Raw genomic sequence first — 25,466 nt, 5'->3', positions numbered from 1 at the left:
ATCTTTTTATTGGGTCCGACGACTAATTCAACACAAAAACCCTACCGAAAATGTTAAAATGAGTTGTCCTTTCCTGAATAAAACTGGTCTCGTGCTAAAAAAAAAAAAAAAAAAAAAAAAAAAAAAAAAAAAAAAAAAAAGAACCGTGCATTCAGTAATCTGAGAACTGCAATGAAATATCACGGTAACCGAACTTGTTTGTCCAAACTACATAAATATAACCTCATTGCGTTATTTCAAGCCGTAAATATGTAGATGTTTAACTGCAAGCGTAATACATCCGTGCGGACAGACTTCATGTTCTGGTTAGGACGGACCTCGTGCACATCCACCAACATGACGACAGACATGTTTGAGAACGTGCATTAGTCCAGAGGTTCCTGTGTTGCTAAATGTCTCGTTTGGGTTGAAGATGTCATTTTGCGATGGTTGCAGGCCTGAGCGCTTAATTCAAATGTTAGCACCTGTGCGAAAAAACTCGAAAGTCGCCTTTCTTGGGGGTCACTTCGAGACAAAATTGCCATTAAATTGTCGCGGAGTGTTTTAATAATGAATGCATAGACATTATTTGACAACAGACGAACATATAAGTCATCGACGGTAATGGAGACACTGGTCCCCTGCGCTCTGATACCCATTCGTACTTCTTGTGTGGTGGTGGTGATGGGGTGGGGGGCTAATACTTCACAGACTGCTTGGAAGAAAAAGAAATACGAGGCCCCGTCCAGCGGGCAGTAAGTGTTATATCCCCACCGAACTGAGTTTTGGGCGTGCTGTAAGCGTACACAGGCCTGGTATCGACCACAGATTGTGAACTGAACTTTTTTGAGACCCAAAGTTGTCAGGCAGCGCATCTTGCACGCATGCGCAATATTCTATCCAGCTCTAAATAAGAGTTAAAACAGAAACGAGGTGAGTTCCACAATTTCTTAACAAAACGGGCATTAATAGTCATTTATTGCCAGTAACGTGGACAGAATTAGAGAAGCCGGTCTTCAGCTTGCAGTTTAACGTTGGCGCACGATATTTCCACTCTGATTTAAAGCGGCGAAAATAAATCGGTTTTTCCAAGTTTCTATAGAAGAAATTAATCAAGCAACAATGTTAAAGCTCATAACAGAAGGGTGGTATTATTGTTTGAGTGCGTGTGACATTATTTGAGATATCGGCGTTTTGCAAGTGCGTTTTCTTTTTGTTATTAACCGGGAAAGTTATTTATTACAGCTCGTCCTTAGCTGGCTGCATCCAGTCATAATGCTACGGCTAGCCGTGTAGCAGCAGTCATCCGTTCATCAGAACGGAGGGGCGCTAGCTGACTGTTAGCTCCTGCTAGCTACTGTAGCAACCTGGGCTGACATTCCGTGACAAGGGGAAAGTGAAGAAAAACGAGCAGAGTCAATAAAAACACAAAGTCAGGAAATTATACAGCAAGCGTTTGCTTTTGTTCGACGCATAGCAGCTTTGCACGATTTGTTTAATTTGGTAACTTGAGTAATTAACATAGTTTAAACGTGTTGGTGGCCTCTTCCTATGCTCCGCCATTTTGTATAAGACGAATGCTAATCATGGGCGCTCTTACATACACTTTATTTATGGCTAGAATAAAACGGAGGTGTCAAGTGCAAAGTCAAACTTAACCGAGACCCTTTAGATCTGACTATTGTTTACTTTGCACAAGGTTATGAGCATGGCGCAAACAGAAAATATAACCTTAATTCAATGTTGAACATGCGTCAAGCCTAAATCGTTTTATCGCAATAATAGACGTTTTAAAACGCTTCCAAGTTTGGCCAGTCAGTGCAGAAAATTGTGTTCTTTATTAAACTGATAAACAAATTACCCTCTCGCTTGGTTGTAACTAGGCAAACAGACGTTTTGAAGAGATACTGGTAAAACAAGGAAAAGATGAACTAATGTGGTTAACTTGAAGTTGAGACACATTTCGTCGTGTTTGTCAATGACATTGATAAGGGTTTTTGCCTATGGGGTCGTTTTTACGCGTATTTTCCCATTAGTTGACCAGCAAAACAATATTATTATTGACTGTTTTGTCTGAAATCGAAGTGCATGGTGTACCCTGCACGTCAGCACACAGTCGCCATCTAGTGGTGATGCTGCGCAACGCTTTGTCCAAGTTCAGGTAGAAACTGCAGTTTTTAAAGGGAATCATTTTAGAGGAAAAACAAACAAGAAAAAAATTACATATCATACTTTCTGCTGATGCAAATTCAAGACTGTCTAGTTAAATCAATGACATAATGAAAGATAGGCATTTACTCTAATTGTACTTGTACTCTTGTACTCAATGTTCTTGTCTTTGATTTGGCTTTTTTTAAATTTTTGTATGATAGTAATATCAGCAGCGTGGGAATGACTGACACTCCACCCAGTGATGGACCCTCCCAGGGAGCTGAGTTTGACATGATGGGTGCTCTGGATTGGAAGGATGGCATAGCCACACTTCCTGGCAGTGATATTAGGGTACAGTAGGGATTTGTTTGTGTTCCTGTCCTTAATTATACAAATGTTTGTTTCCTGACACAGGCAACCTCTAAATCTGGATACTCCAGCTAGTTTATTAGTGTTGCTGACACCTAGATTTTCTCTAATTACTTAATCTCCACCATTGGTGGCAACTTCCTTCTTTCAATGGCTGAACATGTCTAAAAAAAATTTCTCTTTTAAAATTTTTTTTATTTCTTCTTCTGTGTTTCAGTTCCGGATGACAGAGTTTGGGACTCTTGAGATTGTCACAGACCTAGAAGTCAAGGGCCAGGAGACAGTGCGTAACTGTGAGACCTTGAACCCAGCCCCGTCTCATACCCCCACCCCTCCACCAGAGGGCCAATCACAGACTGGCACAGCCAAAGCTCCAACGAATCAGAGTAAACCAGGATCATCCCAAGCTAAAGGTATGACAGCCTATGTTAAACATTACTATATAAAGAAGTGTAGATTTACATTTTCTTTACTCTCTATCAATGTTTTGTACAGCAAACACCTGTATTATCAATCTTTTTTTAATCTCCTTTGTCTTTTAACTTCTGTGTTTTTGTCTTCTAAAGAGTGCCACAGCCTGGCGGTTTGTCCTAGTGTTGAAGTAGGTTCTGGTGCAGGCACTGGTACAAATGGGGAGCTTTTAAGGTGTCGGGCTTGTGGTGGCCGTGTTTCTGGTGATGCCCTGCTACATGGGAAATTCTGTAGCGCTGTTTGTGCCCAGCCCTCCAGTGGCAGGTAAAATCACCCACTGCTGTGAAGAATTCGCTCCATGTTGTATTTCAGATTGTATTGATGCTTCAAATAACTAAATAGATACCCCTCCCAAATCCCTCCAAGATCATCTCCGGGTGAAGCACGGGAAAGTCAAGCTGTAGAGGGTGAGAGACTGGGAAAACGTGTGCGCAAAAAGAGGAAGATCTATATGGATTCTGGTGATGAAGAGGAGGACAACCAAGAAGAACCAGAGGTGAGGGAAATATCACTAACACCAGAACTTTTTCTAAGTATTACATGTAAACTGTCTCTATTGTTATGGTCCTCCGTAAAACTACTTTTAGACACTGTCTGACAATAAAAGTTGTATATTTACGATCATTATTATTAAATTATATTCTTTATCAGTATAATTAATAATAAATTAATGTTTTAAGATGTTCTTTTCATTTATATTTTGTCTTTTAATAGGAGAAGGCTAAGAGTACTAAAGGCAGAAGGGGAGCCAAACTTGCCAAGCTGGGTAGGTACATTTGCTGCTTTTTTTCAAATGAAGAAGGGATTAGTATGTTTAACTATTCTGTGTTGTTTAAATCTTTGAAAGTCTGGGATTTTGTTTCCTCGTTTTCCTTTTGTTGAAACATTTATGTTTCAGATTCAGTTTTGCATCTTTAAAAATGTGAGTGATTCAGTGAGTGTTACAGCAAGGCTTTCACGCGTTTATAATAGCTTAAGTAATAACTGTTTTGGGAACTGGAATATTACCAACAAAGACTGTAGAGCCAGTCAATGGACTCCTGCATCATTTCAATTTGAAAATATTGAATATAATGGATTACTGAATAAACAGAAGTCACCATGGTGAAACACCAATATATAGTCATAGGTCTAAAAAAAAAAAATGCATGAAAGTTGAACACAAGTGGAGGAAAACAAAACTTTAAATTTACTATGAGCAGTACAAACTTAAGCCTGTGAAATTCTACTAATGAGCTGTGTATGGCTAGAGAGCCATATCTATCTCAGATAATTAACAGGACTTGTCAACAGCCCAGAGCTCTTTTTCACTGAGGAATACAACAAATTTGCCAATTTTATGAGTGAAAAGATTAAAACAATCAGACAAAATCTTAAGTCGATGTCCAAAACCTAGGAAATGACTCTTGTTATGTTACATGTTAATAGTAAAATGTCAAACAAATCATTTTGACATTTGATTCTGGTAATGTAATGCTTTTAATGCTTTATGTAAAGCACTTTGACTTTCCTTGTATGTGAAATGTGCTACATGAATAAACTTGCTTTGCCTGATGAAGGCATGTGTAAGGATAATTAGGATTAAATTGTAATGGAGTTTATTGGATTTTATCTACATATAGATAATATATTATATTATTAATTATATACAGTCATTTAGGTGGGTTTTTTTCAATTCTTAGTGACTACTCCAGCCAATAAGAAACGGACATGGAGCTGGCCTGCTTACCTTGAAGAGGAGAGGGCCATAGCTGCTCCCCTGAAACTATTCAAAGAGGTAACACCCTCACATATTTACTACTTTAAGGAATAACCTGATGATTTTAGTTATCTAAATAGTGTAATGATGTGCATTTGTGTTGCAGCACCAGTCATTTCCTCAAAGTAGGAACAGTTTTAAAGTTGGAATGAAGCTGGAGGGGCTTGACCCATGTCATCCATCTCTGTTCTGTGTGCTCACGGTTGCAGAGGTATGAATGCTGCTAGTACTTGTGCATTTGGTTCAGCTAAAGACTGTAAATAAATTGTGGGTTTCTTGTTCACTGACATGTATACAACCTCATTACAATGCAGATCCAAGGTTACAGAGTGAGACTCCACTTTGATGGCTACCCAGAATGCTATGACTTCTGGGCCAACGCTGACTCGTGGGATCTGAAACCAGCGGGCTGGTGTGAGAAGAATGGACATAAATTACTGTTGCCTAAAGGTAGTCACACCTTTTACCCCTGGATAACTCTCATATTAATGATTTATTTATCAAAAGGAAGTTAAAATTCTTGTTTAATATTGCATGTAGCTGTTCTGATGAGGTTTGTCTCATTGTAGGTTGCAAAGATGGAGAGTTTAGTTGGAGCATGTATGTGAAGAACTGCCGGGGTCAGCTTGCCCCAAAACACCTCTTCAAGAGCCTCAACACCGTGAGTATTATGCTGTCTGTCCAGTGTTGCTTAATTTAGGAGATGGTTGTTTGATTTACGAATTTTCACTCTCTCATTTTCTTCTTATAATTTATATTTATTTAATTTCTGTAGTCTGTGACTCCATCTGGATTTCGAGCCGGGATGAAACTGGAAGCAACAGACAGAAAGAACCCTTCGTTGATTTGTGTAGCAACGATTGCTGCGGTTGTCGACAACCGCCTGCTCGTTCATTTTGACAACTGGGATGATACTTATGATTACTGGTAAGAACTATGTGGAGAAAAATTGTTTGGCCCAAATTTCTTCCTAGTGCCTTAAAGGGCTTCTGAAGCCTGTAATTAGGGTAAAATTGAAAGTGATTAAAATAATGCATAAATTCAATCTAATACCAGATAGACAAGTACGTAACTGTAGAGTTTCTTATATCTCCATAAGCTGTATTTATCATGTACCAGTATTTAAGTTCTTTGCATGGTATTTTTCAGGTGTGATGCTAGCAGTCCATACATCCATCCTGTTGGTTACTGTGAAGAAGCAAAGTTAACTTTGACCACTCCGGCTGGTAAGATGTGCACATGGACCCTGTATTTTTTTCAAAATTAATGGACCAAAATTATCACGGACAAAATTACACAATAAAATGCAACATGTCATGTTAACAATGACTGTTAATTTTTACCTAAAAGCATTCATCACATAAAGAATGCTCAATAAAAATACTTGAAATTGAATAAACTGAAATATAATACATTAATGATAATATGCATGGTGTCACTTCCAGTGAATTTCCATTGTGTCATCATCTGTATTGAATCCGGCACATAGATTTTATGTGGGTGTATTTGCAAGCATAAGTCCGCAGGAAACTGATTGTTTTCTTTTCTCCATAGATTATAAAGAGCCCAAGACTTTCTCATGGGAGAAATACCTGGAAGAAACAGGGTCGCAGGCTGCTCCTGCTCGAGCTTTTAAACCGGTATGAATCAGACAGACAAATAATGATACAATCAGTTTTATTGCACAGTATGTTGGCCGAGGTAATCTTATTATTTTAATACCATACCTATCTTTTAAGGTGATCATTTCTCTCAACATGAACAAAAGACAGCGCACTTATCAGAAATATTTTAAATGTGTAATATTATTGAAGAAATAAAAATTTTGAATTAGTGAAGTATCAATGCTAGAGTGGAACAATATGCCCTCTTGAACTGCACTACAGTATTTTTTTGATTGTAAGTTAAGGCTGGGATTTTATGGGCCTATAGTTCATACAGAAGATATACAATATAGTTTATACATAAGATATATACATGTTGCAAGCATCTAAAAAAAAACAAAAAAAACTAACTAGTGCAGTGCAGCTTCTGTAACTTCCTCCAGCTGCCCTGTCTTATAAAGCAGCTATTATAAGACTAATTCCTCTCTATGCTCTGCTTTCTGGTGCTGCAGCAGGTTTGTTGCACTGCTGCTATTAAATCAATTTAGCAAACATTACATTGGCGTGTACCCTGTTGAAACTTATCAAGTGAATCCTGTTGCAAGGCACAACGGTCTTTCACCAATGTAATTAGGTGGTATCAGCAACTGTTGATGCCATCACTGAAGATTGTTTTTGACTGTTAAATCTCATAAATGTTAGCATCTTGAAAGAAATTTAATTTTGTGCGTGTTTTTGTGAATTGTTGTGTAAAAATAATCATTGGGAATAAATCAATATATGACCATTGTCTCCTCTAACATACAGTTGTGTATGCAATATGTACATGGATGTCAGCATTAAAATGATTTTTAAAAATATGTATTTTGTATAATTTTTGTATAATTACTCTGTGTTTGCAGCGACCTCCACATGGTTTCCAGATTGGTATGAAAGTAGAAGCTGTTGATAAGAGGAACGCCATGCTTATTCGTGTCGCTACTATAGTGGACACTGAGGATCACAGACTGAAGGTAAAAAGAGAAATATCTCCTCAGCAAATGGTTTTTACTTGCTCTATGCTCAATTTATACAATTTTTGTTCATCTTGTTTTAATATAGATCCACTTTGACGGCTGGAGTTCAGAGTATGACTACTGGGTGGAGACTGACTGTCCAGATCTGCACCCCGTTGGGTGGTGCCAGAAAACAGGACACCCGCTACAATACCTGAATAGTGAGACGCACTTCTTGATCACACATTGTTTCTCTCCTGTCCTTCCATCTATTCAGGTTGAGGTTGGAAATGCAACAGCTGAGTTTGTCTTGTGGAATCAGCACTTCAATTTGTGTGTGTGTGTGTGTGTGTGTGTGTGTGTGTGTGTATTTCAGGTACAAGTGAGTTATTGACCGCCCAAGGGCAAGGATGTCCCACTCCTGGATGCAACGGGGTGGGACACATAAGGGGACCCCGCTATGGGACGCACTACACGTCAGTAGCTCATCTCATGCTGTCACATTCTTAATGTATTAATTTAAATTTTTACTTTTTGACTTTTGGTTTTATTTTGAATAGCAGGTAGTATTCAAACTCTCGTGTCTTGCTTTAAATTTTTAATTTCACAATTGAATATTTTGGGCAAACTGTGAAACAATTAGTGTTATTACTTTAATCTTTTAAGAAGGGATATCCCTTATACTCTGAACATTCAGGGCTAATGTTTTTCTGTTTGTCATTGCTTAGGAATTGCATTCAGCCAAAAAGAGGACAAGCGACTCAATATTCTCAAATGTCATTTATGTTTGTGTAGGTGGCTCTAAGTCTAAATGTGTTGCTACCGTGTCTATGTGTGTTTGTGGGAGTCAAAGTACTGATAGCTCGTTTTCCTTCAAATTATTTTTCATCCTGTTGAAGTGCAGAAAACTATAAGTGAAAAGTGATTTTATTTTTTTTACACAGGAGTAAAATTTTTGTCCTTTTGTTTACAGTCAGGTGAGCTGTCCGTACTCAGAGGTGAATCTGAACAAAGAGGGTTTGCTACCAGACCGTCTCAGTGGCGAGAGACTTCTCACCCTCAGCGGGCCTCACCCACGAGGACGACGCCCTGACATTACGACACAGTCCACTACAGATCATGAAGGAGTCGTAGACTCCCAGAGCAGGTTTGTCCCGCAATATCCTGAAAAATCTCTGTCCATAAAAACGCTTTGGAAACATGAAAAAAAAACAAAAACACCAACATTCATCCAGAGATTGCACGCTACCCTGTGAAAGAGTTTACACCTTGAAGTAGAATATCTGTGTTGCTAGGAAACCAGTGACGGGGGATGCGGAACATCCAGGATGCAACAATCAGTCAGAACCACTAGGTGGAGCCAATGAGCAAAGTCACAATGGAACAAGGCCTAAACGGTACCCTTCACTTGTAGTTCCTTCACACAGTGCTGAGCAGATGTGGAGCTTTGAGGGGGATCATTTTGTCAGAAAGTTAACTTGTAACTAGTATGTTGCTTTCTTTAGGATGGCTCCAGTTCCCAAATACCTAAAAATGCACTATGTCAAGGAGGAGAGTAGTGATGGTAAAGGTGAGTTGGAGGAGAGTCAGTATCTAGTGAAATGAAGCCTTTACATCACTCCTGTAAGCCAATGACTGTTCTCCTTTCTGCTCAGCCTCTCCAGAGGCCATCTCTCTTCAGCAGGCCCTTCATGAGTCCGTGTTCTCGCCCGGCATCTCTGCCTCTCCTCCCCACCGTGTTGCTCTTTGCTGGGACAAACACTGTCAGCTGCTACCTGAAGTCCTCGGTATCACGGCCAAAAGAGTGGCCACTTGGAGCGCTGAAGAGGTCGGACATTTTTACATCCTGCATCAGCGCATGAAAAGCAAACTTGCTCCTCTTTCAGGAGGGACTGTTTTGGTTTCACATTTTCATTCTCTCTGTCAAGTTAAGAACTGAAGCTCAGTGAAGGATTGTGAATAACTGATTGATAAATGAACATTTACTGTTTGACATGCTGTTTGGCTGTGTCTGTAGCTGACTGTTGTGTTTCTCTGTTTATCAGGTGGCCAGTTTTGTCAAAGGACTCCCAGGATGCAAAGAGCATGCTGCTACATTTAAAACAGAGGTCAGTGCTCAACTACTTTAACCTACTGTGAAAACAACAAATATGAAAGATGTTACTTGCCAGCTGAAATGATAGGGCTCACTCTGATTGAGTCCACTAACAACAGTGTTGTTAGTGGACAGTGAGAAAAATGAAGGCACGTAAATAAAACATGCAGCTGTTTTTTTTTGGTTTTTTTTCCGATCGTACCAGAATTTGCACTAATAAAGGGATCAGCAGTAAATGGGCACTGGTTTATTAATCCCAATATTTATTACAGGTAACTGTCTGTCGTCAGACATTTGACATACTTTACTGCCTGTAATTATATACAGTTATAAAATATTACTATAATACTATAGTAATTACTACTATAGTAGTAAATAATATTATCTATTACTATAGAAAATAAAAACACACAGGATCTATACTTAATCCTTTAGCTCTCTTCTAATTTATTACCCTTTGTACACCGTTGTTGCAAAAATGCCTCATTGATTTTTATTAAAAACACAAACATAATTTTTTTCATTTTTAATACTCTCACAATTTAAAACTTCAGCATTTTATTTGGGAAAAATAGTGATATGACATTTTTACTGTATTACTATCAAACTGGTTTTTGAAGGGTTAAAATCATCAACACAACTAAATATGTGATTATTTTCATCGGTTGTCTGATTCAGGTATTCAAATAGAAGCACAGAAATATATAATATATGATCATTTGAATGACTAAAGTTTACTTAAAAAGGAAAAAGCAGAGTAAATGTACAAATATGTGCAAAGCGGCAAACAAAGGTTGAAATATTGCAGCTGTATATTATGTTTGCAATTTAGTGATAAAACAAATGTGATTTCTCTTTAGCAAATAGATGGTGAGGCTTTCCTGCTACTCACTCAAGCGGACATTGTCAAGATCTTGGCTATCAAGCTTGGACCTGCTCTGAAGATCTACAACTCCATCCTCATGCTGAAGAATGCTGATGAAGAGTGAGACCTGTCTCCTCAAGGAGTTGCTGCCTCCTCTCAGGTCCCTCAGCTTTAGTTCAATCTTCACTGAACTTAGGACATTTTGATAAAATCAGCCAGAACAAGTTCAAAGCCGTCATGCTCTGCTGTGGTGCAGCTACAGAGAAGAAAGAGGAAGGCATCATCTCACAAGTCCCATCTTTCTCTCCTTTCCTCTCCCTATGATGGACAACACTGGCCAACCTGAGGGAGAGTTTTTCATGACACCATGAAAATTCCTTAACTTGTACCGCATTTGTTTACTGAATCCTTTGAGGAAAAAAAAAACTAAAGGCACCTTCAAAGCTTCTTAACGTTGTACAGTAGGAAATGGGAGTTATTGTCACAATTGTTGCTTTTCCTTGTTTTTATCTGAACTTTAAAGAACTGGTGCTCAAGCGTAGAGCAGATGGAATAAGTGTGTTTGTGTTGTTGTTTACTTGGGAACAGACTTTTCCCTTTAAAAAAAATGCAAAATACAATCGTCAGAATGTGAGCAGGTCTGAAATGCGAAAGCATGGAGCTGAAGCACAATGTAGTTCAGCTTTTTGCCTGTAGATGGAGAAAGATGGCTGCTCAGCAGGCTCAAAGAGCACGAGTGTTCCTTCATTTGGAGGTGACTGGAGTTTGGATTCAGTGGGCATGGTCAAAACTATGTATCGGTATGCGCAAATATGATTAAGTGTTTGAGAAATGTGGACGGAATATTTTGTTTTTTCTCTATTCTGTGTGTTGCTTTTTTGCTTGGAGGATCTTGAAAAATAGGGCTAAGGGCCAACTCGTAACTTAAGAGTTAGAGTTGCTGTCTTTTAAGGTGGAACAGCTTTTTTGTTTTGTTTTTTATATATGGGCCGTCAATATGAATGTTAAACAACTTAAAGTTGTTTATTTCTCAATTCAAATAACCTCTATCATTCATAGTGTATATAGTATAGAGCTACTACAGGAGTCTCGCTCCCTACCAGAGTTTACTCTTGCTCATTTATGCAACTGAAAAAACTATCCATACAGGGAAGGACATTTTGGCAGTGAGCTGAAAAAGAATACTGAATTCAATTTTTTTCTTTGTTTTTTGAGAAAAGAAAGAATATCGTCAGTGTCTGTAAATATCCGTGTACTTCAGCAACTTGGAACGTGTACATCAGCAACTGTTTATATGGAAACAGCTTTTATTTATGTATTGTAAATTAAGGGATAATGGTACGCTGTTCCGGCTACAATGCTGTGGCTGTTTGATGGAATACGTGAATGAGAAAAAATAAATGAGATACACATTGCTCCTTGTCCTTGTTTCACCTGAAGTCATTTCAACATGCAAAGATAATCTGAAACTGGATTTTTTATGCACATCCTTTATTTGCTTGACTACATCATGAAGTTAGTAAATTGAGTTTCCCTTGTTTTCTCTTGGTTCACCTAGCTGAAGTATTATCCGTGTAAAGGTTAAACAGTTTAAAGGGAGAAATTGCAATTTTAAAAATCTCAGAGCTGTTAACGAAGCTCTGGTAGGTTATTACAGTGTTTTTCAACCACTGTGCTGTGGCACACTAGTGTGCTGTGAGAAATTATCAGGTGTGCCCTGAGAAATTGGCCCATTTCCCCTAATTGGTCTAGAGAGCAGCTCTGTGTTCATTCAAACATATCCCAGTGAAAGATAATAAAATTTCTTCTTCTTGTGTTTATCTGATTTCTATTCAAGAGGCTTTGTCAAGATGGACTTTATATTATTAATGTGGACTTTAAAATTTGGTTTGTGGTGTACCTTGATTTTATTTCTTTTTTTTTTTGTGAAAAAAGTGTGCCTTGCCTCAAAAAAGGTTGAAAAACACTGGGGTATTATAGCTATGCATGCACAAGAGAACTAAATTTGGGCCAAATCTGTGTTAAAGTCCCTCCACCATTCTGCATTAAGGTCACTGCTCCACCCTATATCCAGTAGTACCCAGTGTTGCTGTAGGTTGTTGTTTACACATGCAAACACCCACAGTGTTTTGTGTGGGCCACATCTGGCCCATGTGCAGCAAGTGCTTAAACTTACAAAACCATCTTCAAATTCACAAAACACGTTAGCAAATGATTATGTTGGCCCAGCATCTGGCTCATGCCAAATGATGTAACTCCCACAAACTAGATTATATAAAACTGGCAAATGAATAAATAATAATAAAACAAATTACTTTCAGGATAGGATGAAGATTCGCAGGTCGGAATTTGGGGCTTCTGGGCTGATCCAAGTTAATGAGAAGGTAAAACAAAAACAACAACAACAACAAAAAAGAAATACCCCAAATCTCTGTGAGTTTATTTCCAGTTACTGAATAGTAATGTAAAGTGAAGATGGTTTTCAGTCTGGTAGGGAGGGAACAGGGACCTCTCTGTGTTTTTATATTACAGATACTGGATGGAGGAAGGGGACTGCTTTCTCAGTAACTTCTTCAAAACACTTACTGGCCGGTGATCGCAGAGAATAAATAACTGGGCTCGCCGTGGGACTGGCCTGGACCATCCACAGATTCCCACGACCCCTCCTCTTTACAAACACACACACACGCGCGCGCGCGCGCGCGCACATCGACTAACAAGCTGCATAGACGCACAAGCGCGCAGCGCGGAGACAGAGACAGGCAGGGCAGCGTTGCACCACTTTTACTGTTATTTACTATAAAAGCTACATTTCTGGCTGTGCTGCACACTGACTCACAAAGAGAAGGCAAGGGCGGAAAAACGTCTTAATCTATGGAGGAACTGGGTTAAAATGTAGATTAACCCGCGAATCAAAGTGGAGGAGTGGGAGGAATAACGCAACTCGGGATTATGTATTTGGATAATGCCGAAAAGACAGTTTCTGCTTGGGATTTACATCCAAAACAAGGCAAGTACCCACTCTGTGTGTATACAAGCTTCATTAAAACAACATTAAGTAAATTATTAAAGAGCAACAGTGCTGTCGGTCAGGAGGAATTCAGATATAACGCTAAACATACTTGCGTAAAAATGCAACTTGAAAGGCAAATTGTCATTATCTGAGTCCCACTGAATCCTCCCTTGTTTTCACTCGCTTTGGGGGGGAATTCAACTAGGAGTTCAGTACAGTGCAATTTCCACAGTGGTATGACTCAATTCGTATGACTGCAGTGGGATCGTGAAGTGAAATCACAAGATCTTGAACTGGGTCAGCCATTAATGATGGAGAATGACTGAACCAGTAACAGTTAAGTCCGAGTTATGAAGGCTGAGAGAGGAATCTCTGCTCCTTCACAGAGACACTGGAGGAACTGCAGAGGGGTTGGCATCTCATTAACTCAGCCACATGTCCTATTAAAGCGGCTATTTCCTGTTGTGTGCAATACAGAGTAAATTGCCCCCCCACCACCAAATAAAACCCCTCTGTACTCTTCCACAGATGCTGCATTCACTGCTTTTATGTCAAACACTTGTATTCTCTGTCTCCTCCTCACTGTCCAGTCTGAGGCCAGAAGATGACAGCAGCCAGTCCAGCCTGCAGCCCCACTTCGTCCCGCTCCTCACCTGTGTGTCTCCCAGCATGCCACAGACACCTGAGGAAAAGCGAGGCCCTCCAGACCAAGCTGCGCCTGGGCTCTGCCCCAGGCGTGTGGCTCCTACTGGGTGCAGTGGTGGTATTAGTGGGGATGAGTGTAGCAGTGGCGGGTTATGTTTCTGCAGCGCCAAAGCTGGTGGGTGGACGCGGCACCACCCACGTTGAGAAGATGAAGCTTGCTGGCCCTGTGGTCATGGGAGTTGGCCTCTTTATCTTCATTTGTGCTGCAACACTGCTCTACGAGAACCGGGACCGCGAGGTCCTCAGACAAGAGATACCTGATGACTTGGAGGATCTAAAGGAGGGGAGCTGCTGGGATGACTCGCAGGAGCAGCCAAGCATTGGTTGTCAGGATCAGTGGGAGTATACAGATGAAGAGCAGGCATCCTTGGCCACTCCAGCCCACATACTCCCCCTCTCTAGCCAGAGCCCTCTGCTTCCTCATGCTCTGCTTCAATCCAACAGGCATAACATCAGCAGCGGACCATCATTGCCGCCTCCTCCAGATGTAGGAGGTACAGATAAAGAGGAGTTGGACAGAAAGGAAGTGGAGATAGGAAGCTCAACCCTGCTCACCAGAGTTCTGCACCACCAAGAGCCCACTCCTCATCCTTCCTCCCCTTGTCCCTCTATGTCCCATTGCTCTGTCAGCTCAGACTCCTGCAACTCCAGTGAAATTAACGTCAACGTACGGACAGACTCTTCTGAGATGCCTCAACACTGAACCCCCAGTTTTCCTGCTTGTACAATCTGATAACGTGCGCATGATGAAACATGAAACGTTTCACATGCAGACATACAGACTATGCATTCCTAAATAAACAGATTAAATGTTTGCTGGTATGTTTTAGTGCCTCCAAGTAGCACAGTTGTTCTGAGTCACAGTCTGTGAAGAGTGTTTTTGTCCTGCACTGCTCTGACTCACCCATATTTAAAAGATCGAAAGCTCTGCCGTTTGATGTCAACTCACCATCTTCTTGTCTTAGAATTCCACCATGCTCAAAAACCCCTAAAGCCACCACAGGTTTGACCATATTTGGATGTGAGGAGGTTTGCTGGAAAGTTATTTGGGCGCTCTACTGGGAGATAGACACTCCCTCTCTCCTCCTTCTCTTACACTCTGCTCTGCAGTGGGAGACCTTTCCTTACAGGACAGGTTAATTTAAGAGAGCCAGATAAGGGCTTAAATGATTCTTTGTGTTATCTTCCGTATTGTGTCGTCTTCTCCTTATCTAGGGAAATTGTGTTTCACCATAAACGAGAGAAGCACATAAGGCTAAACTCCTCTCACTCGACACCTACAGCCACACTATAAATACCAACTGGTGTTCTCTTAACGCAAGAAAGATTTAGCTTTCTTACATTAATTCAACATTTTCCATTACCAGAGCTAGCTCCTTACTTTTATCAATTGCGGTGTTGTGAGATCTTCAAGAATTTCAGAGAGTGGATAAAGAAAAGAGAGCAACAGCATCCTGGGCAGGTATCATCAGATAAAATCAGCCAGTTGAGCAATCGTAGCCTCCTTCTCCCACCATTTCAACCTTTCATCTCTTAGGTCTTCATCATCTTTTTCTCCTACGCTTTATTCAAATGCTCATTCAACCATCTCAATTCTTGGCTTCTGCAAAGCTGACAAATTGTAAAAAAAAAAAAAAAATAGGGCAAAAACAAAACAAAGGAAAATGTTAGCAGGTACAATTAAGTCAAAATGAGAATGTTTGAACAAGCAAGGAAGAAAGGGGGATAAAACTCTTAAAACTTAAGAGTTTTATAGGTACGTTAGGACAGCTGAGTATTTCCTTGTTGTTTGGGCCCATGCTGGGATCCTGCCACCCAGATGATGACTGAAACTGAAGCATACAGTTAATCTGCAGCCCCACATTTCATCCATCTCTCTCCTACTTCCAGTCAGTGGAGGAGGTTGTGTAGGTACATTATGCCGTTTTAAGATTCTGGATGTATATTTTAGTAGCAGGGATCAGATGTCTGATCCTGACTCAATCTTGCAACATCTTTTGCAAAAAAAAAGCAGCTCTCTGTTCACACTCAGTCCCGCTGAGTGCGAGATGATCTGATGTGCTTGCACTTCAGCGCTGCATTGTGAGTCAATGATAACTTATTCTTTTTGAATCAGGCAGTAAACTGACCAGAGGGAATAACATCAACACTCATATGCATGCAGACATCATTGGAGCGACATAAAAGTCAAGAAATATTCCAGTATGTTGATCTGTATTTGTGGCAGCGTTACATAAGTCAGCAGTGCAGGTTTTATGCTGCATTGAGAATATAACTGAATCAAATCCTTTCCTCTCTGAGAGTATTATGCTTGTGTGTGTGAGTGTGCATTGATACATATCTTAGCAGACGGACAGGAAGCCATAAGCTGCTTAACCCTGCGCTGACTCAGGATTCATACTATTTCTCTGTTCCTTAAGAGAGAAGGGAAATAAGCTACAATCAACAATTTTTTTCTTGAAACTCATCCAGCCTGTGCATTTTCAGCATGAAAAAGTGTTTATTCCCCTTTTTTTTTTATTTCATAGAAGGAAATCTAGAGAAGAGGCAGTCAAGTAAAATCAGTGGTACAGAGGGAGAGATGTTTGGTATCACCAAGGACATATTAAAAAAACTTTTGTCCCCTGATATTTGCTTGTTCTTTATTGGAATCAGATTGATGTGCCACCAGTGTTTGTATGTGCAACACTGACTCTGTCTTCTATAAAACAGTTAATAAACCAAACTACATTTTTTAATCTCGAAGGGGAGAAAAAAAAATCCTTCCTGTAGCCAAGTTTTCTTTTTGTTCCTTTTCTAGTCTTTCAGCTTTTACCAAAACTTGTTTGATGGTCCACAGACTTTCAGTAGCCACGATGGGTGCCGAATAAGTATCAAGCACGTTGCAGACTAATCCAATTTCAGCCCAGCTTCCAGTTACCTCAGCAGTCTTCATGGTGCAGTCAATGGAAGAAACTTCCTACTGAAAATGAAAGGACTAATATTCTGTGTTTGTGCCATCATGGTGCTCACACCTGTACAAGGTAAGCTGATTTTTCTCAAGTCTGCATGTGTTTTAATCGTACTTAAGGGGATCTATAGGTGGTTGTACAAGGCTTTTTCCAACACTGACGCAGTAAGTGTAAATCCAATAACATCTTTTTCCATGTACCATTACACCTGCCTGCACAGATCATTTCAGTCCTACAACTTGATATAAATATCTAATCAGTGTCTGATAGTTATACGAGAGCATTTTACATAGTTTGCATTTCATATTTTCATAGCTGGTGTTTTGTTGAACGACTTGATTCAAAATTGATTAAGCAGTTAATTAGGCACAACTTAGTAAAAACCCATTCTGTTCAATACAATGCATTAAATTTGAGCAAGTAAACCATGCTGTTTTAATTTATGGCTAAACTATAAATGACTTTTCACATAAACCCTGAAAAATCCATCATATGTAAACATAAGAAAAACTTATCAGTTAGATGAAAATCCCTTCTTCATATTTCTTATTCACTTTTCTGTAGAGTAGGGTAAGGAAAGTCTGCAAGTCCTCGCATTTGGAAACAGTAACGGTTTGGGGATTTTGTTTATTAGAATAGTTGTTAACTAATTACAATGAATCCCACCTCCATGAAAATTTTAATGAAGTATTTCTGCGGAAACTAATTTAAAGAGATGTGTGTGATCAGGATGTAATTTAGCCTTACCACATTTAAAGAAAAAGGTTTGTTCAAAATATCACAAAGCATAATTTTTGAACCCTTCAAAATTACCATGAGGTTGAATCATCTCCTAAAAGATTTACATAAAATTTGTTTTATACAGAAGGGATTTATTGTGAGCCTGTTGTGTTCTGCAGCATTAAAAAGGGATCTCATTAATTAGTTGTATATTTAGACAGTGGGGTTATGAAAAGGGGAAATTGTTGTTGTCTTCTAATGAAACCCTGTTAACTTCTCTTTTGTCTCCTCATTCAAGTAGCTAGCTAATGAGATCAGAGAGGATAAGGATTGAGCCTTACTGAAATGCACTGAAAGGAAGAGATTAGTGAGACCTTAAACCAACTGTGTACTAATGTGCTGTGGTTCACTTTAAGTCCATCATTATAGTTATTTGAAAATTAAATTACATTGTCAATGTGTTTAAAATGACGTACAAAACAAGAGGAATGAGTGCTGTGGGATTTTATTTGTTGCAGTATATCCTCTTGTTGAAATTCCCATTATCTGTGTTGGTAACCAAGATGTGATGCTACCCTCAGATGCATTCCCTAATTCATGTTGTGTACTTAAAGAAACAAATTCCCAACTGCTGCAGAATAAACAAAACATTTTTGAGACGCTCAAGCACTAAACAGAACGTGCTGCAGTGCTGCGAGTTTGGTTTGATGTATTCACACAACATTCCAGTTCTTTCAGCACCCCATGAAAAATGTGTCAAACAGGCTGTTACATTACTAATGTCTCAAGACCATTCTGTGAATTTATCAGGGTTTTTCTCTTCTATGATCTATTTCAGTACTTAAAAGTGCCATCTTCTCTGGTATTTTTTTTTCTTCTGTTTCTAAAGGGTTTCCAGCATGAATGACATTTTCCTGCTTTATGTATATACATGTAATGCATAGGTGGGGAAGAGGAGCAGCTGGAGCAACTCATGGATATGGATTCAGTGGGTTCAGAAGGAGAGGAAGATTTTCTGGAGTGTTTCCGTTGTGACCTGGGCTTCTGGGATGCATGCTACACAACTGAAACCAACTGTAGTCACGGGGAGCTCTGCTATACAGGCCGTGGGAAGGCAGGTGTGTTAATAACCCACATAACTTAGTTTATCCATTAATATCTAAGCAAATGAATGAGTGGAAGATTATGGAGAGTACACATATTAAATATGTCATATACTAAATGAAAACATTTTGTCTCTTCAGCTGATCTGGATATAAAGACATTAGGTTGTGTAAAGGCAGAAGAGTGTGGTGTGGAGACGACCGTGGCGCTATTTTTAAACAAAACCATCTTTGTCATGACCAAATACTGCTGTGACACACCTTTCTGCAATTCAGCACACCGACTTCCCATCTACACACTTTTGAATCTCACTGCAGCTTTCTTAACAACCTGGCATCTAATTGAAGGCTTAACAGGATCATAATAAAAGATTACTTATTTGTTTTTGCTGTAAAAAAAAAAAAAAAAGAAGAACAGATTGTATTGATGCTGAGAGGACTTCAACCATATGAAGAAAAATGGATTTATTTTACAGAATATTTTTTATTTACTAATGAATAAAAGGACAAAAGTTAATTATATTATCTGATTTATATTCATTAAATGAGTTGCTAACATATTGTGATAAACTCATTCTGTTCTGTGTAATTTTTGTGCTGTGAAATGTCCACAGAGTATTTAAGTCAATTAAGCTTTTTTTGGTTTGTTTTTTATGCAACATCAACTGCAACAGATGAAGGATAATAAACGTTTCTGTTTCTGACACAGAATTTTAGTCATGTATTCTACATAAGCCTATCCTAAAACCTTCTCCCACACTTGACTGAAACATGAAGGTATTTCGGAACAACCTGGCCACTGTACTGTCAAAAAGGTCTGCTGTAGCGGCATGACAGTTCAAATGCGGTTCAGCAGCTCCCCAGCAGAGGGCAGGAGCTCATCTTTCATGAAACGCTGCAGATCCAAATCTTTGTCCTCAAGGTCAAGACTCAGGAACTTCTCTACCACGGACTGGCTCCTAAGAGGACCAGAGGCGGTTTTACATCACACACATTTTCACATGCATTTTTATTAAACTACAATTTGGGAGTGTGGTGGTTAGCACTGAAGCCTTACAGTAAGAAGGTGCTAGTTTAAGTCTTGGCTGGTTGAAGGTTCACTGTGTGGAGTTTGAATGTTTTCCCTGTGTGTGTGTGTTATGTCTGGCAAAAGTGACCACTCTAAATTATCCCTGCATGTGAGTGTAAGTGGTTGTCTGTCACTCTGTTGCGCCTGTGATGGACTAGCGACCTGTCCAAGGTGTACACTGCTAATTGCTGGGGTGAAAGGCCAGTGTCCCTGTGACCCTGAACTGAACTAAGTGGCACAAAAAACAAATAGAGTTTAACAAACCTCTTAGTCTGTTCATCTGAAGAAGCTCTGTCTATGCGTTTTATGAGTTTCCCTGTTCTGTAATGTTCAGATGCCTTTAACAAACACAAAAAAATATAGTCAGTCTGTGAGCTGACTTCTATGCAAGTATTTGTGTGTATTTACCTCCACAGCTCTTTGTACAAGGTCGGTTGGCAAGCCTGCCAGAGTAGCAATGTTGGCAGCATAGCTGGACTGGCAGATTCCTTCCTTCAGCTCGTACAGAAACACCAACTCATCTCCGTCCACGGCTGTGTCCAGGGTCTAACAAACTCAAACACTTGGTGATTCTTTTAAAATGAAGTAAATATTGGAAGTTTTACTATTCATCTTGCTGTCACCAAGAGTCTAAAATAGTAGGGGACTGACATTATACATAAATACAGTTCCAGTCAAAAATTGGGACACTTTTTCCCATCACTTTTGAATGAGTAAGCATGTCCAAACTTTTGTCTGGTACTGTAAATCAAGTGACGTTGTGTAAACTAAGTTGGTATGGGACCCTACCAGAAAAGACAGCAGGCCAGTGGCTGGTAGCAGGCCCAGCTGCAGCAGGCTATGGAAGTTTGTAGCGACTAGGGTGTGAGGAACATTCTCTGAAGCCTTTCTCAGCCAATAAGAGATTGATGCAGCCAGTAACGACAGTCCATCTACCTGTATGGGGAATGATAAGCTGCTATTGGCCAAACAATTCCATTTTAATTCAGGTTAAGCTTTTTAAAACAAACCACTGATAGTCTGATATAAAGCTGCTGTCAAGAATAAACCAATTAACAGGATCTTTGTGCCATTTAGTCTGCAGATAAAAAGATCAACACACCAGATGTCCTCCTTTCTCTTCTATTAATCAACAGTACATTAGAAAAACATTATATCAACGTAATTGATCTCATTGTCACAGTTCATCTCTGAAAACGAATTACAATCAATTATCATGGCACCATAACTTGATAAAACTCTATTAATGTATCCATTATATGAAGTATATTCGCTGGACTGCTTTATGGTAACACATTCACAACTACTCTGACACTTTTCTTTCTCTATTTTTTGCACAACTCACAAGAAAGTCAAGTAGACACTGAAGTAGTCATGATTAGTAGGGGCATACAGAGGAATTTATATTGATTGGAAAAATATTTAGGAACTGCAAAAAAAGACAATATGGAATAAAAACTGTTCTTAAACTTGTCCCACTTACGTGTAGTTTTATATTTCTGGTTTTTGTAAAAGTGAAATACAGGGCTTTTTCTAACACGTCTATAAAATACAAATATAAAGTAGTATATGGTGAAGTTTTGAGCACTTACATGCCGAAAACACCTGGTTCTGTTGCTGAAAACAGCGATAATGGATCAGTTACCAAAAATAGTGTAGTTATGGACAAACTACAGGGTCTGGAGACAGAAAGGAACTGCATATGATATGATTAGGATTATTAACAATTTCCACCTTTTCTTCCTCTTCTTGGCCCTTTTCTGTTCATCTCCAGTGATACGTGACACAGAGATGAATTTAGGTCTAAGAAGTCAGAGCTCTTATTTTAAAGCAATTCCTTCTGATAATTTCGGTGGTATCCATTGTTGGTCGCATAGGTCAGGAAATAACAGCTTTTTGTTAGCTCAGTCACTTCTACATGTGCATATCTAAGCAGCTGCTGTGATTTTCTTGCATCAGGTAACACAATGGGCTAACCTGAAGGCCTGTTCCTGCTTCACACTATGACTTTTTGTTCTTAGAACAAAGCACATACACTTAATTCACAAAATGCTGGAACAAATTTTCTTACCGTGTTAGTTCCTTTTCCAAATTCATCAATGAGTACTAATGAGTTGCCATTACTGCTGTTAAGAGCCTGGGCCATCTGGAAAAGAGAGCAACAAACTGTTATACTACACTTTGTTCTTTTATTGTTTGTGGGTGTGCTGCTTAGAGGAAGAACAACCAGTGCTTTATATAAAAAAAGGTTTATAAGTGCTTTGTAAAAAAACAGGTGGAGAGTGGGTGCAGAGCTAAAAGACAACAGTGTTAAAAGTATGTATATTACATTTTGACACCCACTCATAAAGACACAAGTATGCTTAAAATGTGTTTGTACATGTATGAAGTACCTGGTTGAGGTCTATCAGGAATGTGCTGAGGCCAACTGACACAGACTCTTGTCCCTTCATCCGGGTGTAGATCCCGTCTACCAGACCGATCTCGGCCTCCTTCGCAGGGACATCTGAACCAATCAGAGCCATGAAGACAATCAGCCCCACCTTGGAAAACAAAAACTGAGTTAAGCATCATCTTAAGATTTTTCATTAGAAACCATGAGCTTTGTGTATTAGACTGTAAAATCACTGTGTTGTTTGATAAAGTTGTAAGTTAGTTCAGTGTTCAAATAACTAACAAAATAATAAAAAAAAAAAAAAAAAAGGAGAGATATAAATAATTAAAATTAGGACAGCAGTCAGTGGAGTGCTCAAGAAAAGTGGCTTTAAATATAGGCAATGTGGAGGTATGAATATTTTTTTTAGTCTTACAATGCTTTTTATTAGCTTTGTGTGTCAGTGTGATTCCCTGCAGCTAATCACTTGGAGTGGTTATGTAACACCAAAAGACAAAGATATTCAAGTCCCTAAACCGCCCAAACATCAGCGGTGGCTCATTTTTAGATATTATAGATTTTAGATATTTTAGATTATATAAAGTTAAGGAAATGATCTGTAAACTGATAAACATTAGAAGTGTTAATTACTTTCAGCTATTACAGATACTGTTACACTTGTGTGTTGTGGAAAAGGACCTGTTTGAGATAGATGCTCTTGCCAGATGAATTAGGACCAGTGATGATCTTGACTCTGCCCTCTGATTCAAAACTTTGGAAAGAATTGGCCACAAACAAAGGAGAGCACAGCTCCAACAGTGGGTGTCTAGAAAAAACAAAAGGGACAGTCAGGTTGCATCTTGAATTATGCATAAATAATTCATGCTCAATGTGCAAGTGCATACCTGCCCTGAGTGATCATTATCTTCCTGTGGCTGCTGAGCTTGGGTGAGGAATAGTTATACTCTTGGGAGGCACAGCTCATAGCCATCAGACAGTCCAGCTCAGCGGTGAGATCCATAATCTAAACAGCAAACTCAGTGAATGTCCCGATTAATAGTGGAAGCCTCCTCAAAGAACACAAAATAGCTGCTGCGACAAACACAAACTGATTGCCTGCTTATTTGCCATCTTGACACTACTGAGAATGAATACAGAGATGAAAACAGCCCTTTGAACCATATTTTAAAAAATTAAATCATAAAAAGAAATGACTAAAAGACAGATATAAAGAGGACTGCATTTATTTGAGACATTTCGCTACATGTGGGTTTTTTTTTTCTATCAAATAAAACTGAAAAAAAAAAAAGAATAGACTGTTTTTCGTTTTTTTTTTTTTTTTTAAATGAAGATTTTGAAATCCTCAGTACTGTCATGGGGCTTCATGTCTGAAACCATTAACCTCTTACAATGATCATACATAGGGTTTGATTAAACTGCTATGTTGCAATACATCTATTATTTACTGGACAGATTCCAACCAAGCACAGTGCAAACACAATAATGCATCAGGTGATCCTAAAGCTCATTCTGCCTTCAAAAAAAGCAGCACTTGTCAGAAACAGTTGAAAAGAACATCCCACAAGATCAGAAATGGTTGTGTAATCAAAATAAATGATTCAGTCTAATAGTCGAAGAGGAAATAGAGTTCATTTCAACAAAATCCACCTACACACATTAAAAGGCATTACCTTAATGGAGTGATCATTTTATTTTACTCGGGGCACGTTTTAAACCCAGGAATCAGTGCCTGCTAAGTGACCAGGCTCCCCTACCTGATGGAGGGAGGCGCTCCTCTCGAGGACTGCATTCTGCAGCTGTGTCATCACTGCAGTCTCCATGTCTTAAATACAAGACGTTCATCAGAAAGAATATCTTGAGAACGAGACACAGTGAAGTTGTAAAGATATCAGTAGCACTATGAAGTGAAACAAGAAGACCTTTAATGTCACAGTGCAAGTCTCCGAGGAGATCGTCCAGCTCCCTGGTTTTCTGGCTGCGGTAGTGAAGTCGGTCCTCTGACAGAAACTAATCGACAAACACAAACATACCACATAGACAACAGAATTGCATAAGCAATTTTGTCATTCTTTTAAGAATGAAGAAATAACACAAGATCACAAACATACCATGAAATCAAGCCCCTCCATCTCAAAATCTTCTTTCTCCACCATACAAGGCAGTCGAGGCACAGAAAGCAGGAATCCAATCTGTAATAAGTGTTATCCTGATACATAAGCACTGATGTATATGAAGATACCTTTTTATTTTCACAAATCAAAAACATAAATTCAAGCAATTAAACACTGAATGTGAATATATCAGGTAAAAAAAAAGTAAAATATCTGTAACCAAAGATCTGACCAGAGGTATGTAAATGACACAGCAGGAGGGGATTCGAGAGTCCAGATGCTCAAGCTCTCTTCTGGCAACATCTGTGAGGAAGTCTGATAGCCCCATCATCCTCCTCTTCTCTGGCAGAAGTACAGGGTTTAAATGGTGTTTACTGTCTGTTCAATCAGCTCGAGGTTGCAATGGTTTATAACTTCACTCACTCTCATCAACTGCAGGATCCACATTTGGTTTGATAGTAAAGCGATTCTCTTCTAAGCTGGCTTCAAAATCCACCTAGAGATTTTATGAAAGCCAGTTGGAATAAGACCTTAGTGAGTTTATCAATCATCTATTACTCAGTGAATTATCACTGACTGTGTGTACTACAGTGCACTACCATAAAAGCCTTATAATTTCAATAAATGTGTTTTGTGTAATAGGTACAGGGGGACACAACATAACTAGGATTACTCACAACACGGCTGATGAGAGAAGTGATATACTGGAGGTCATCAGAGAATACTTTACTGATATCCCTAAAGAGCTGAATGGACTGAGGCAGATGTCGCACTGTATCCTTGATACACACTGCACTGTAAACCGTCTGACAAACAAGCACAAACACAATTTTGTTGAAATTTAATAGAACTTGTCATAAAGTAACGCTAAACACAGTGATTCTAACCTTGTAGAGATTTTGCCAATCAGTCACTTTGGTGTAACAGAGAGACATCCGGCGTAGAAGGCCCTATCAGAAAAACACACACACACACACACACACATTTAAGTAAACTAGCTTTAGGCAGATGACATAATATAAATGTTCTGGTGATATCTCAGAGAGATACAAATAACACAGATAAAGGATGTTACTGGTATGTTTCTGATGCTGCGTAACAAAGCCTGCAG

General features: G+C 39.2%; 2 protein-coding genes across 3 annotated transcripts in view; one reads left to right on the top strand and one right to left on the bottom strand.

Moving 5' to 3' along the window:
* Positions 1 to 172: 172 nt before the first annotated feature.
* l3mbtl1b (L3MBTL histone methyl-lysine binding protein 1b) lies at positions 173 to 11,703 on the top strand. Of its 2 annotated transcripts, none has more exons than XM_079240306.1 (22): positions 173 to 184; positions 2,352 to 2,481; positions 2,717 to 2,912; positions 3,066 to 3,234; positions 3,337 to 3,466; positions 3,685 to 3,736; positions 4,653 to 4,747; positions 4,836 to 4,940; positions 5,044 to 5,179; positions 5,299 to 5,390; positions 5,505 to 5,656; positions 5,879 to 5,955; positions 6,284 to 6,369; positions 7,236 to 7,346; positions 7,435 to 7,549; positions 7,705 to 7,804; positions 8,302 to 8,475; positions 8,624 to 8,725; positions 8,834 to 8,898; positions 8,984 to 9,156; positions 9,374 to 9,436; positions 10,284 to 11,703. In XM_079240306.1, the coding sequence occupies exons 2-22, from the start codon at positions 2,371 to 2,373 to the stop codon at positions 10,410 to 10,412; spliced, it is 2,433 nt and encodes an 810-aa protein (XP_079096432.1). In that variant the 5' UTR covers positions 173 to 184; positions 2,352 to 2,370; the 3' UTR covers positions 10,413 to 11,703. The 2 variants fall into 2 exon arrangements, with proteins under 2 accessions (XP_079096432.1, XP_079096431.1); XM_079240305.1 differs by lacking the exon at positions 173 to 184 and adding an exon at positions 779 to 912.
* Positions 11,704 to 19,618: 7,915 nt separating this feature from the next.
* The window catches only part of msh5 (mutS homolog 5), a gene marked incomplete at both ends in the record, with an annotated part of 8,721 nt that continues 2,873 nt past the window's right edge, over positions 19,619 to 25,466 (bottom strand). Inside the window, 16 exons of the mRNA XM_079241089.1 lie at positions 19,619 to 19,739; positions 20,114 to 20,187; positions 20,258 to 20,395; positions 20,639 to 20,785; positions 21,921 to 21,995; positions 22,243 to 22,392; positions 22,923 to 23,049; positions 23,129 to 23,247; positions 23,999 to 24,066; positions 24,164 to 24,251; positions 24,353 to 24,433; positions 24,588 to 24,697; positions 24,779 to 24,851; positions 25,033 to 25,161; positions 25,243 to 25,305; positions 25,431 to 25,466. The exon at positions 25,431 to 25,466 is cut by the window's right edge and continues 103 nt beyond it. Coding sequence (XP_079097215.1) covers positions 19,619 to 19,739; positions 20,114 to 20,187; positions 20,258 to 20,395; positions 20,639 to 20,785; positions 21,921 to 21,995; positions 22,243 to 22,392; positions 22,923 to 23,049; positions 23,129 to 23,247; positions 23,999 to 24,066; positions 24,164 to 24,251; positions 24,353 to 24,433; positions 24,588 to 24,697; positions 24,779 to 24,851; positions 25,033 to 25,161; positions 25,243 to 25,305; positions 25,431 to 25,466 — 1,599 coding nt within the window. The remainder of the gene's footprint in view (positions 19,740 to 20,113; positions 20,188 to 20,257; positions 20,396 to 20,638; positions 20,786 to 21,920; positions 21,996 to 22,242; positions 22,393 to 22,922; positions 23,050 to 23,128; positions 23,248 to 23,998; positions 24,067 to 24,163; positions 24,252 to 24,352; positions 24,434 to 24,587; positions 24,698 to 24,778; positions 24,852 to 25,032; positions 25,162 to 25,242; positions 25,306 to 25,430) is intronic.

Source organism: Telmatherina bonti (genome assembly GCF_933228915.1).
Source record: "Telmatherina bonti genome assembly, chromosome: 5".
In the NCBI taxonomy this organism is placed as follows: Eukaryota; Metazoa; Chordata; class Actinopteri; order Atheriniformes; family Telmatherinidae; genus Telmatherina; species Telmatherina bonti.
The sequence above is the reverse complement of the archived record's forward strand: the minus strand, read 5'-3'. Positions and strand labels throughout refer to the sequence as shown.

Coding starts and splice junctions, on each gene's coding strand:
- l3mbtl1b (XM_079240306.1), top strand. CDS start 2,371: ATGACTGACACTCCACCCAGTGATGGACCCTCCCAGGGAGCTGAGTTT. Junction 6,370..7,235: donor CTGCTCGAGCTTTTAAACCG/GTATGAATCAGA, acceptor CTGTGTTTGCAG/CGACCTCCACATGGTTTCCA. Junction 7,550..7,704: donor CCCGCTACAATACCTGAATA/GTGAGACGCACT, acceptor TGTGTATTTCAG/GTACAAGTGAGTTATTGACC.